This window comes from Megalops cyprinoides, chromosome 5 (assembly GCF_013368585.1).
Source record: "Megalops cyprinoides isolate fMegCyp1 chromosome 5, fMegCyp1.pri, whole genome shotgun sequence".
Classification (NCBI taxonomy): domain Eukaryota; kingdom Metazoa; phylum Chordata; class Actinopteri; order Elopiformes; family Megalopidae; genus Megalops; species Megalops cyprinoides.
In genome coordinates, this window is record NC_050587.1 from 9,094,324 (window position 1) to 9,107,530 (window position 13,207).

General features: G+C 39.4%; 1 protein-coding gene across 1 annotated transcript in view; it reads right to left on the bottom strand.

Annotated features, from left to right (window-relative positions):
• Positions 1 to 325: 325 nt before the first annotated feature.
• Positions 326 to 13,207, bottom strand: part of ugcg (UDP-glucose ceramide glucosyltransferase) — a 40,402-nt gene continuing 27,520 nt past the window's right edge. Inside the window, exons 3-9 of the mRNA XM_036530033.1 lie at positions 11,866 to 11,968; positions 8,385 to 8,486; positions 8,020 to 8,132; positions 5,444 to 5,622; positions 4,465 to 4,551; positions 3,865 to 4,051; positions 326 to 3,531 (exon numbers count right to left, since the gene is read on the bottom strand). Of these exons, the coding sequence (XP_036385926.1) occupies positions 3,361 to 3,531; positions 3,865 to 4,051; positions 4,465 to 4,551; positions 5,444 to 5,622; positions 8,020 to 8,132; positions 8,385 to 8,486; positions 11,866 to 11,968 (942 nt within the window). The 3' untranslated portion in view covers positions 326 to 3,360. The remainder of the gene's footprint in view (positions 3,532 to 3,864; positions 4,052 to 4,464; positions 4,552 to 5,443; positions 5,623 to 8,019; positions 8,133 to 8,384; positions 8,487 to 11,865; positions 11,969 to 13,207) is intronic.

The window sequence follows — 13,207 nt, forward strand, 5'->3', positions numbered from 1 at the left end:
TCTATGTTTATGTGTGAGAGATGTGTTTTTGTTCCATGTGTACAATACAGCATGTAGCTTCTAGGGCTTGTACCTGTATTGTTTTTTTATTGCTGTTTAAGTTTCTACTTTACCCTAACCAACAATGCCATCACAATCAATTCACTCAACTGAAGGGTTTTTTTTTTTTTTTTTAAACAGATGATGTAAATAAATTTTATCTGTAAATTTTATCTGTCATTTTATCTGTAAATATTCTAAGTCAAGCAACACCCCAAATTTAAGTAGAGTTAACAAAGATAGTTTTGTTAATTTATTCAACAAAATTAATGATCACAAAGGCTGCTGTATTTGTTCAAACATATTTTAAGTTCAAGTTGCAGATGTAAAAATGATATTCTGACAGAGGCCTTACCTAAGCTGCTGGCAGGTGAACTACTGCATTCACCAATGCCTGAATGCCAAGCCAATGGCTAACAAATGAAGAGCGGCAGCAAAGCATCTTGGACCTGACAAAACGCTCAGTGGTAAGGGACTTTCCCTTTATTTCACTGCTAGCTGAAGATGTAAAATGGCTCAGTGTTGTTGGGACTATGTATTGCGTTGATTCATCCCATTTCTGCAAACACAAACATATGTGGAGACCACTTTATTCAGAATCAGCACTTTGAAATTTGTCTGGTGACCAAATAGGAAAGTATAAAAAAAGAAAAAAAAAACAAACTGGAATTTCTACTAGAAAATCTAGTAGTAAGAAGGGGAATACCTCAGTTAGTAAGACAAGTTTCAGTTTCATTTACGGGTTGTTTGCTGGTGTTTGTAGGCACATCTTATCTTTGCACAAGACAACACTCACTGTTCAGACTGACCGTTTTTCATTTGTACAGCTGGAATAACTGCATATTAAACGCATTTCTGTTCTGCCATCTTCAGCATGCAACAAGGCAAGGACAGAGGGTCAAAAATGGCAAAGAAATGAGCCATCAATCATAAACAAGTAACTTCACATGATGCCACTCTACTAAATTGATCACAAATGTGTGTGTAAGCTGTATACAAAAAAGAAAGAAAAACCAAGTCTGAACAGTGGGTTTTGTCCGTTACATTAGTTTTTTGTTATAACCTGGGTTGGCATTATTGTCTCCATTCTGTCCTTAGGTGAGTGCCTTTATGATCTGTCATTTTTCATGATATACAAAAAACTGTAAAAGATTTAAATAAAGTGGTTTTAACATCGGAAATGCTTTTAGAGTGATGGCATTTGACAAACGCGCTGTACTAAATTTGGGTTTTGTTTGACTTAAAACTTGCTTTCGTGATTGTGATACATGTCAAATCTACCAAAAGTGTACCACTCGTAGGCGTGTGCCAATCGTCAATACTGTGCCACGTTTCCCCAGAATGACTACACAAACACAGACAGACGGATCGAAGAGGATTCCTCCCACACACACTCGATTTCATCAGTGATGGTGCTGCAGTTCTTGTAAACAACATTTTGACATCTCTCTTGTTGGAAAGACTACTATATAAATGTAAGGTGATTTAACTTCCTAACATGGCTCAGATACAGTCTGGCATTGAATGGCAAGCATTTTTTTTTTCAATCATTTTGTTCAAAAGTGTTTTCTCTTTAAGGGGCAGCAGAGGTATCAGAAATAGCAGACCCAGAGGGGCCATCAGTACAGGGGTGCCTTTGCCAAAAATGCCTCTCCACACTGCTGCCCAGTTCTTGCCACTGCTGAACCTGAATGTGTCTCTTTTGTTCACTTTGTTCTGAAACAATATTTCAAGGCCTATCTATGGAATGCAGACAGCTCAAACACACTGTCTGGTGTTAGCAGTCTAATCTTTTGAAACGTGTCAATCTGGAATTTTCTTGATGTTTGGTAATTCCTTAGACTAATTTCAAAACACTGCTATAGTTTTAAGAGACTACATCTTTTAGAAAAGCTAAAGCCAATTCAACCAAACTGCCCTTGGCATAAAATCACACTGACCCTTTCTGTCATACAACAATGTAGATTTGCACAATTGTTACACAGTGCTTACTTGTTTTAACTGTACAGGCAAATTGCCTGCCTAAAGTGTCAAAAACATATGAAATGGGATGCAAGTTTGAAATAAAGTGGACTGTTCAGATGTCAGTGCCCTTGCGGATAAACACTGAAATATGCCTCAGGGAAATACTGACTGTGCTTCATGGAACACCATCATGAAGTGACATTAAGCACAGAAACAAATGGCCACATCGATACTCGACAGCATGGTCGAAATTTGCGTGAATCTTCTGACCTTGCACATATGCACACCGGTAAGGTACGAGACCTGTCCTTTTAGACAGCAGATTCCTATGACTTCGGTATAAATGCACACCATTAAAGAAGTTTCAAGTGCTTCGAGATAATTTACCCAGAAACACTCGTGAGCTTTCTGACAATGTCTACGAGAGCATTCAAAACGTAAAGCCTGGTAAGCTGTTCTAGTATCCATGTTTCAAATTATGGGAAAAAAAAAATGTTATTTGCTGGTAAATAACTGCTAGATTCACCCTGATGGCCATTCACATTGGCTGGCTGATGATGGCGTGCTGGGGACGATCCTGTCAGCATCATCTTGTGATACTTGGAAACATTACTGATCTCAGAAACAACACACAAAGCCAGAGCCAGCTATGTACAAATCACTCCCTACTTTTACTTTAAATATTGCTTGAAATATCTGACTAGTAAACACAAAGTGGTCCTGAGTGGATCCTTTTGTTGAAACTTTCAGTAGGCAGCACTTCAAAAAGGCAACACTGCATTCAATTGACAATAACTACACAGCACTAAGGCAGCAATAGTCAACTAACTGCATTAGTGCTACTAGTAATTTATATGCCGAAATGATAGGAGTTCACATTTCAATAAGATTACATTATCGTATTTGGTAATCAATTGGCTATATTATGGCTACAAGATAAATACGGTGCTGTTAACCACTCATGGAATGTGTCACCAAGATAAAAAAGAAACTAAAAACAAAGGCCTGCAGTTGTAATTCCTACTGTTTGCCTCCCACTCCTGTCTCTAGCCCTCAGAAGGATTCTTAGCCTTAGGTTTTTGCCTTCTTTACAGCAATAAATATTTACACCCTCCCTTCTTTGTCCTCTCCTTCCTTTCAACACAGACTGGTTTTTGGAAGGAAGGTACACATCTTCTCATTAAAAACAGGGATTTCATATTTTTTTTCCACATAAAAACTATCAAAAGTTGAATTCTCTTAAAACCTTAATTGTCCTATGAAGTTTTTTTTTTTTCCTTTCCATGCTCCACTTTTCCATTGCTTTTTGTTACCATTTTTTCGCTTGCTTCTGTACAGTCTCTGGACCCGTCTGGGTTATACCTCCAGGATCTCCTCTGCTGTTCCCCCACAGCGCAAGCGGTAGCGGCCAGTCCTCCAGCTTATCGTGGGGTCCCACAGCGCTGAGAGGAAGATCTGTATCGTCATGGACTCCCTGATGAACCAGGCCACGGCATAGTCCAGCTTGGAGAAGGCCGGGGGGCCTCCCTGCAGAGGAGAAGGGCGAACAGAGAGAGAGTGAGGTCAGGGTTGAAGGCTGTCCAGTCAAGAAATGCACTTCCTCATAAGTTGTGACCGAGTAAGGGATGCCATTTCATGCCTGCAGTTACATGAAAATGTAAATGTCTGAAATTACATGACATTACATTTCTGACTGAAAACAGTCTACTTTTTTGGTCTCATGCGGTCTGCCTTGTTTGTTGCATGCTTTAAACCTCAAGTTTAGAGCAGACACCTCTTTAGGCCGCATAAAAATACCACCGAACGCCCCCCCCCCAGCCAGTGAGACGTGTGAGTGTGACGGCACAAGCTCTGCTTCACCTGGATGCCTCGGAGTTGGATGTAGTCTGCGATGAACCAGGCCAGGCAGTGGCACATGAAGAAGACCATGATGTCCCAGCGGAACACGTGGTGCGCCGCCCAGCCGATGATGAGGCTGGCCACGAAGCACTCGGAGATGGGCTCGCAGACGGTGGCTGGGAGCATGTTGATGCGCAGCTTGGCCCACCTGAGAGCAACACAAGGAGGCTTAGAGCTGCGCAAGCTGTGCATCCGAAAGCAGACGCACTCAGGACTTCATTTCTCAATCTTATCTTACCCAGCTCTCATATTTTTCAAATCTGAGAACTGACAATCAATGAACATCACAGCGAGTTCATTTTGGCACAAGTCTTGTACATTAGTCAGGCTAACATTTTTTAATGTTTACAATTACCCAATTTATACAGCTGGATGTTAGAGAAAGTCCAGTATTGTGGGTGTAGATGCAAACTTTACGAGCACTTCCTGACACAAGATTCAAATCCAAAATTCTGTAGGCTTCAGTCCAGTATTCTATCACTGATTGGTTCTGCCGCTATTCATTCAATTATAATGATCTCATATTTGGGACATGAGCTGATGTGGTAACAATAGACGTACCTGATCATGCGAGACTGGAATTGTGCAATTGAATAAGAGCCCGAGTTCTGCATGGCTACCTGCGTTGCCATAGCGAATTTCCACCCCCTGCAGAACACATGAGAAAGGGTAAAGGGCTTTCATTTTACCATTTTTACAATTAGCTAGCCAGTGTTTTGCAGAAATCCAAAACACACACAGGTTTATAATAACGGAGGACGAACTGGGCATTCCAAAGACTCTGCTGGACAGAGGGTAGTCATCAATAAACAGTTAATGACGATTCCACATAATTTCAATACGAAATGCTAACCAATTGTCCTGCTTTCTTACATTCATTTGTCGAATACTAATTTGAGAGAAGAGTTTGAAATATTGAAATATTGTTCATGGAAGATTTAATAACAATGCCTAATGGTATTGGTACATTACATACCTGAAACTGTAGTGGTACATTTGCCACAGGGACATTGATTTAAACATTTTTCAACACCATACAAACTGAAGTAGTAAGGAATGATAATTTATACAATGACGACATACATCAAATGAAAAAGATTTGCTGACATCTATTTCTCACATTCCATATGGTACATTTCCATGGTACCCATGACAGCCTCTAGGTGACAGCCAGCTGAGCTCTAAACCCACAGTATAGTGTCTGGAATAATCTGTCATTAATGTAAGTACTTGACAGCAAACATAAACACGTCAAATTTTAATTTCTGGGATGATTCATGGCAGCAACAGTTAAAGCTTCATATTTGCATTTCACAAAATTACTAACTGAAACAGGCAAAAAAGAGTGCAATTTTGAAACAAAAAACTTCCCCTTATTTTCAACCCTAACCAGCCGTTACCACTATTGTGTGTACAATCACTGCACTATTAAGGGAGGTCCAGAATGATGCAATGTTTTTGTGGCCTAAAGGCTGGGAAAAAAAAGTGGACTGCGGGATCTGGTTCCCACATTCTGAGCTCCGCAGCTAACCCCTCCTACCTGTCCGCAATGGCCTTGGCCATGAAGTAGTCCTCCGCAATGTACTGGGCAAAAGCGATGAGCCCCCCGGCCTGGTCCAGGATATCCTTCCTCATGAGGCACGACATGCCTGTCACACATTTAATGCCCATCACATTGGCTGAGATGTAGGAGCGTGGGTGGGATGTCCCAAAGTACACCTGCAGAGATCAAGAACAAGTGTTTGACAGTAAGCAGGAGAGCTACCACAATGACAGAACACACAAAGACCCAGTAATAATAATGAGAAATGCGTTATTATTATTACTGCTAGTACATCATCCCAAAAAATACTACCATGTCGCTCAAACACCTTCACCCAAAACATTAAAACATGGACAGATTAATTCAAAGACAAAAGTCTATGGAAAAAATACATGGTATAAACAAAGTAAGCTATCAGATAACAAAATATACCATTTTACAGCCATTAAAAGGTAGTCTTAAGAATCCATTCAGTCCTTCTTATGAAGGAGTCTCACAGACAGATGCAGTGAGCTTTTGTATAAATGTGCTTCAATCAAATTTTGTTTCACACAGTGCTCTTAATAAAGAGTTGTGACAGAACACATCACAGAGCACATTTAAAAGAGCAATTACAAGTTATCCAAGTGCCATGCCTACAAATATATACAAAGCATAGATGTGCCCCAGGAGCCCACGTAGCAACCCAGTGGTTCGTGGCAGGGACAAACCAGAAGTGACTGTGGTTACACAGAGTAGCTAACAAAATCAATCCCAAATGACTAATATAATACAAATGCAGAGGTAAATTGTGATAAGGGAAAAAAAACACTTCCTTAAGCAGCTACTTCTGCACCAATGGCTATACAAAAATATTCTGTTCAGGATGCAACTACTCACCATTCACCAAAGTTGAGAATATTAAAAAAGATTAAATATATTCACTCAAATGATTTGAATGGTTATCTTTCGGATTTCCAAAATTATTTACTTTACGATATGCTCACAATTGCCTACAATTTACTAAATATGTTTATTCAGTATATTTTTCTTTTTAAAAATCTACTGATAAACATTATGCATTATTGCTACTTTCGCAGTGGTAGAAGTATTTTTGACTTGACATTTTAAATGAAAATTGCACATGATTGTGTCAGCCTATAAACAACTTCTAGGGCCCTGGCCTTGTTAATTCCAGGGCATGTGTTTAAGCATAACAAACCTTTCATGTCTTAGTGTACTATAAGACTAATAATGACCATATGACGATAAATTACTATGAATGTGTCCAAGACTAAACCATTTCATCTATCTGCTGGAAGCATGAAACCAGCAATGGAGACTGTAAACAAGGGCAGCACCTCAAAACGGCTGACAGAGCTTTCTTTCCCCTCCTCTCAGACACAGTGGCTGAGAACATGCACGCTTCATGCACGTTTCAGGCGTGAGTGTGCGAGAGAAACCTGCCCTTAGCCAGGTCTGAAAACACAGGCTTGCTGACCATGCAGAACGGAGAAGGAAGTTACTTTATTCCTACTGATGAAACCGTTATAAAAGGTCTCATAAAATAAAAGTCCACTTGAGTCTCAAATGAAGACCAATTTCAGCTTCAAACTTGGAGTCATCACAGAGTTGAAAAGACGTTACACACTCTTCAAAACCAAGTGAACGAACAGGAGTCAATTAACTCGGGTATACCGACAAGCGTCACATGATTCTTTCTTTATCCCTCTGAATAGGGCAGTGTTATCCAATATACCACGCTGAAAACCTGGAATGTGGTATCCTTTTGAGAAGACAAAAACTAGTAGCTTACTAAACTAGAAACAAAGCATTTATTGTTTACATTTTAGTGTGCTTAATGACAAATAAATTCGCACTGTGAGACTTTAAATGAGTAAATGTGTTGCCTTTATGGAAATCACAGCACAAAGTGAGAACAACCTCAATTAACTGAGGCGAAACAAACTTAGCACAGAGAAAACAGACACACAGAGAAGCGCTATCACGCATGAGGGCATGATAAGAGTTCTTAAATTACTCTACTGCTTATCTTTGGGTAGGACTGTTTCCACTAATAATATAGCCAATGGTCATGAAGCCTCCTACTGTTTAAGAAAAACCATCCTCTCTTTGCCCTCACACACAAGACGCTTTCAGTCAAAACCTTACAGTCTGGATATTTTAGTATAGCATTTAAATTAATTATTGATTTTGAACTGAGAACATCTCCAAACATTTTCTTGTAATGCTCTACCAACCCTGCTGTTTTAAAATAAACCACCTTTTGCCAATCCTTTAATGTTAACACCCACTGAAATCACAATTAACTCATCAAAAGTTCTACTCCAGCACACAACCCATTAGAAGTCCATAGCTATGTGTATATCTATTTTTAACAGAGGTAGAGCACAATATCCTGGTGCAATAGGGTGTAAGAGACTATTGTGGGTTGCTAAAACACCCTGCGATATTGGATACCACAGAAAGGGTGAAGATTTCACAAAAACAGCTCTTGCAGACTGATCCAAAACAAAATGAAAAAAAAAATTATGATGACCTTCAGAGACCGCAGGGCCTGTAGCAACTCTCACCTGCTCTAATGTGGCAGCGAAGCCTTGTCTATCCGCCACGTACGGGAGGCCATGCACCAATCCCACCTTCTCTGTCATCTGATTGGCCATATCGGTGAGGGTATCTGATTTCACTGAGATGAAGAAAAAAAAAAGAAGACACTGATAAAGCCATTTATCTCCAATTCTTCTGAAAAGAAACAACTGCACAGATTATGGATCTTCAGCAAAAAGAGCGCTTGTAAGAAAAGTGTTTTTCTTGTTCGTGCCTTCAGAAGGGATGTTGGATCTCAGCCACCACTGAGCAACATGACCACTGATAACCTCTCTCTTCCCCGTGGTCAGGAAATGAAACGAACCCCTCAGATGTGCCTCAGCCCCCTCACCTCGTATCCCGCTGTCGCAGATCCACACCAGGTCATACTTCGCCACCTCGTATCCAGGCATAAGGTTGTTTATCTTTGGGTTAATCCCAACCTTCTTTCCTCCTGAAAGAGAGAAAGAGGTACACTCTGTGACTGATAGTGACCATGCTTTAGTGAAAAGTGGGATAGTGCAGACTATCTGGGCCAGAAATATATCATAGGGTTTAATTTAATTTCCTTTGTTCTCATGTTAATGAAAATGATTCTACTTCAGTGATCACAAAAGGTGTTATAAACATCAGCCGATCTACAGTACCAGTCCGAGACACCTGATTAAAATAATGGGAAACATGCATTCAAAAACATTTTGATTTAAAGACTTATGCTTAAATGCTATTTGTGTTTTTTAGACAAATACGGTGAAGTTGATGCCGATGTATTAATTTCTTTCCAAAAAAAAAAAATTTTTTTGTCTACGTGGAAGAATCTAAAATATAATATCATTTTGATTTGTGTAACACTTTTTTGGCCATTGTGTAATTCCATTTGTTATTTGATACTTTTGTTGTCTTTACCATTATTATAAAATGTGGAAAATGGTAAAAAAAAAAAATAATAAAGAATATAAGTTGCAGCCAAACTTTTGACTAGTACTGTATAGATTACATTTACATTTATTTATTTAGCAGACGCTTTTATCCAAAGCGACTTACAAAAGTGCATACAGCAAGTATAGCGACAGTACGGGGACAGGATGTGTACAGTTCCACAATGAGACAGTTCTCAGCTGAGAGCAAGGTCTGTTTGAGGACACAGTACTATTAGATTTGTACAATTACAGCCTATAGGGCAACTAATACGATACACTTTCAAACGGCGGACTTCAACAACTTCAAACGGCGCAATGAGCGTCAGGGTAAAGGCGGCAACAAGAAACACCCTTCTTGCAGAAGTAGCATTTACATGATTTGATTTACACCCTATTTCAAACATTACAGATAATGTGCTCAAATAATAAGTACACCACACAGCCTGGGTTAATATATCTGCACACATATTATACATACTATTGCACACATATTATGCATACTGACATACTGAATACCAGTGGCTGCAGATTTACTGACAGCAGTTTTACTGACAGTTTCTTCAGGTAACAGATGGATATAAAGCACCATGCAGTAGTGATGCAAGGATGCTGAGGCCCCTGAGAGCACTGAATTGGATAGCCAGATGGTACTAATGTGCTAGAATCAATTGCAGCTCTCTGTGGCATTTGCATCTAGGCAGCGGTGCCAAGGCATATATACACTCGGGGTCACCTTGTGAGAAATGCCACACTTCAGGGACCAGGGGAAGCAGCCGTTTCCCATGATACCACAGCAAAATGAAAAAGCAGACAACATTCCGAGGACTAGTCTACAGCTATTGGAATGCACACATATTTGGATTGTAACACCTGATGTAAGACCCTGTATGGTAATGCTATAAAGGCTCGTCTTTTGTGAACTCTGAAGACAAAACACTGTCAACAGAGGGTGTGCAGTGCAGGAAGTAAGTTTTTTTTTTTTTTTTTTTTAATGGAAGCCAGACAAAACCCTAATGGAATTGGGCTGGATTAAATGGTGCATTCCTTACATCTGGTAAAAACTTAACACAAAAACCACTTTTTAAATAAATTGTGATCATTCATAAAAGGTTTCATATAATAATCATAAAGGAATTCGTATTTGTGCAAATATGTATTGTCAAGAGCATCACTTCGTTCTGGAGGCAAGGACTGAGATCCTTCAATTCAGCATTACTACAAAAACAAAACAGTGACACTGGTATTATCACATTTAATTTGATAAAGACAGGATCCACTGCCCTTTTCTGCTACTGAAAAATAACAATTATGGAAAATATGGTGATATTTTACTGGTAGGCTTAAATTCTGAGATGGTGTGATTTTTCATGTAATTTGGCGCTTTACAATAACAGAAAACAAAATTTTACATCATACTCCAATGGCTAACCTTTTGTTGAGGCTTTGACTTGGACCAACAATCCTTCTGAAATTTAGAAACTGACAGTAGGGTTGTAGTGTGCCAAACTATATCATTTTTTTCTATTCAAACCAACACACATCCTCTGAAAACAGAAATACAAAATACTGTATGTATACAAATGTCTCCCTTTTGATGGAGCAGAAATATTAATAGTAGGTAGCAGATTTGCTTGATTCCAGCTGTGTGGTTTACAGGAAGGATTATGTAAATCACCCTGCATTTTAAAATATAAAACATTAATGTAATTTTATAAGCAAAAACAGTAAAAAAGATTTCACTATGCATTGTGAGAAGATGCAAACCTCATCTTCAAAATGGACTTAAATTTCAATGGCTGTAATTTGTGAACAGACTTCATTTTAATTATTTGGTGGACAAATAATTCAAGGAAGCTAGCATTAGCTAACATTAGCTTGCTTGCAGGTCGGAATGAACAAAAACATAACTTAATTTGATTACACCCAACTTTGGCAAGCTGGTAAAATTCCCAAACACATTTGCAGGAAAAACATGTTTTCCCTTCACTGTTTACTTGGGGGCATTGTTTCCACAGTGTAACAGTAGTTTGGCCAACTGGAAAATTTCCAAAAATATTATTAAATGAAATGGAGAAAAACCAAACAAGAAAAAATGGCAGGCATCTTAAAAATTTTACATAACGATTTTATGCAATTTTATTCTTCAACAGGAGGAAAAAAAAAAAGAAAATGAATATCCAGTACTGAAATGTTCATCAAATGAAGTGAAGCACCAAATGCACTCAACAGCAGCTATTATTATTACTACTACTTCACAGTTAACTAGGCTTCTCCTACTGTGCATACACACTGCCCGCTGCAGCTACCACAGGCGAGGTAGAGAGCTGCGCTAGACACACAGGGAGTGGTTAAGACCTGTGGGGGCAGGTTGGTTTTTCTAATGAAAATGGAAATTTCACCTGCACCCATGCCCAATTTGTTGATAAGGCACCACATATACATTGAAAAGCAAAATTATGAAGTTTAAATATACAATATCAGGTCTTGCGCGGTTAAAAACGGAACGTTAATAACATCTTTGTACCATTTCATTTCTAAATCTGCCAACCATGGTGCACAGTGCAGGCCATCTTAAGTCATCTAGGTACTTTACCACATGAATGGTTTCTTGATGGACTAGGCATACTAAATCTTAATACTAAGGTTATTATTTTAAGATTGAGAGCCAAGGAAAACATCTCTCTGACAAGTTATGACACATATTGTATATTGTCACAGGGCTGACAAGTCTGGCGCTTTTGCAGACACCCAAACACAATTTCATACATTTCATACATTACATTTAAACACATTTAATAATTAATGACCAGAATGCACCAGAGAGTTTACATGTATGCACATGCATGCATGTCTATACATTAAATATGGGAAATGGCTGTACATTCACATGTAAAAGCATTGTTTAGTACTTACCTATAAATAATCTTGCATCAACGTTGGGATATTTGCCCAGAAGCTTTTTACAAACATCAATGGCAGGATCATCATGGTCTTGGACACAGAGGAGAATTTCATACTACAGAGAAAGAAAGGAAAGGTACCTTGTTAATTCACATGGCAATCATATTTCAGTCAGAGAGTATTGGGGGGGGGGCTCAACAGAAATTACACATGCAAACCAGGTGGACAGATTTTTATGTAGCTTTGGATTTAGAGAGAGAAAAACATTTTAAAAAAACATGAAACAGGGTTTGATACTGATTACAATTTAGTTTGAAGTCTTGAATACAAAAATTCCACCTCAGTTAACAACTTTCTTGTGTTTTCTTGTTTTCTGATGTGTATGCGTTAGTCAGCAATGAAGGAGTGCTTGCTATTACTGTGCATGGATGTGGACCTGTGTGTTGCTGCCAACTGGAATAAGTGAGGGTGACTTCTGTAAATACCAATGACTCCATTTTCGTGAACTTTTATGGAGCGCTAGACAGGGGACTGTTACAATCTATTCACACAGCTGTTAAGAGTATAATCCTTCAAACAGCACGGTCTGTTTTGAACCTCCATTCAAACCTGAAAACAATATTGTCATTCGTCAACATTATCGGTCATTTAAACTTGTAGCGTTCAAACTTATCATTCAAAACAATCACCACAGGGCAATGAGGCAGTGAGTTACTGCAGTGAAGCTTATGCAGGGCTCTTACAGAGAGAGCTGGCCTGTTCTCTGTGGACACTTTGCAGAGCATTCAGGTTGACTGCAGACATCTGCATTCCACAGCTCACAATGCGACAGGGATCCATTGTGAATTAATGACACTCTCAGGCTCTCGGCGGCACTAATTAGAGGCAGTGTTACCATGACTATTATGGGAGACCTAGGAGCTGCACAAAAATCTCCTTTTCTGCATGGTCAGGGATGCGCAGCTCAGAGAACAAGGAGGTCGTGGCTCCTCTGTTGTGCTGGGTAATGGAGAGAGGGTTGTTGGGGGTGGGGTGGGGATTTGGGGGCAGGCAACACAGCGGGAACAATGAATCATTGATGGAGTGGCCTGGCCCATTCCCACTACTTTCCCTCTGCTCAGAAACGATTGGGAAAATGAATGATTCACAGTACGGATGCTGCAGCAACACTGGGGATTCCCACACATTCCCTCGGCTATTACCGACAATGTAAATCCAATTTAAGCACTGACCACGTGGCACACAGAAAAAGCTTTAGGATCTGACCTGAACCACTGCATAACGGATGATTTTTCTGTGATGCACGAATGTCTGTAATGGAAGCATGAAAACCACAGGAATACTTCAGTGTTGC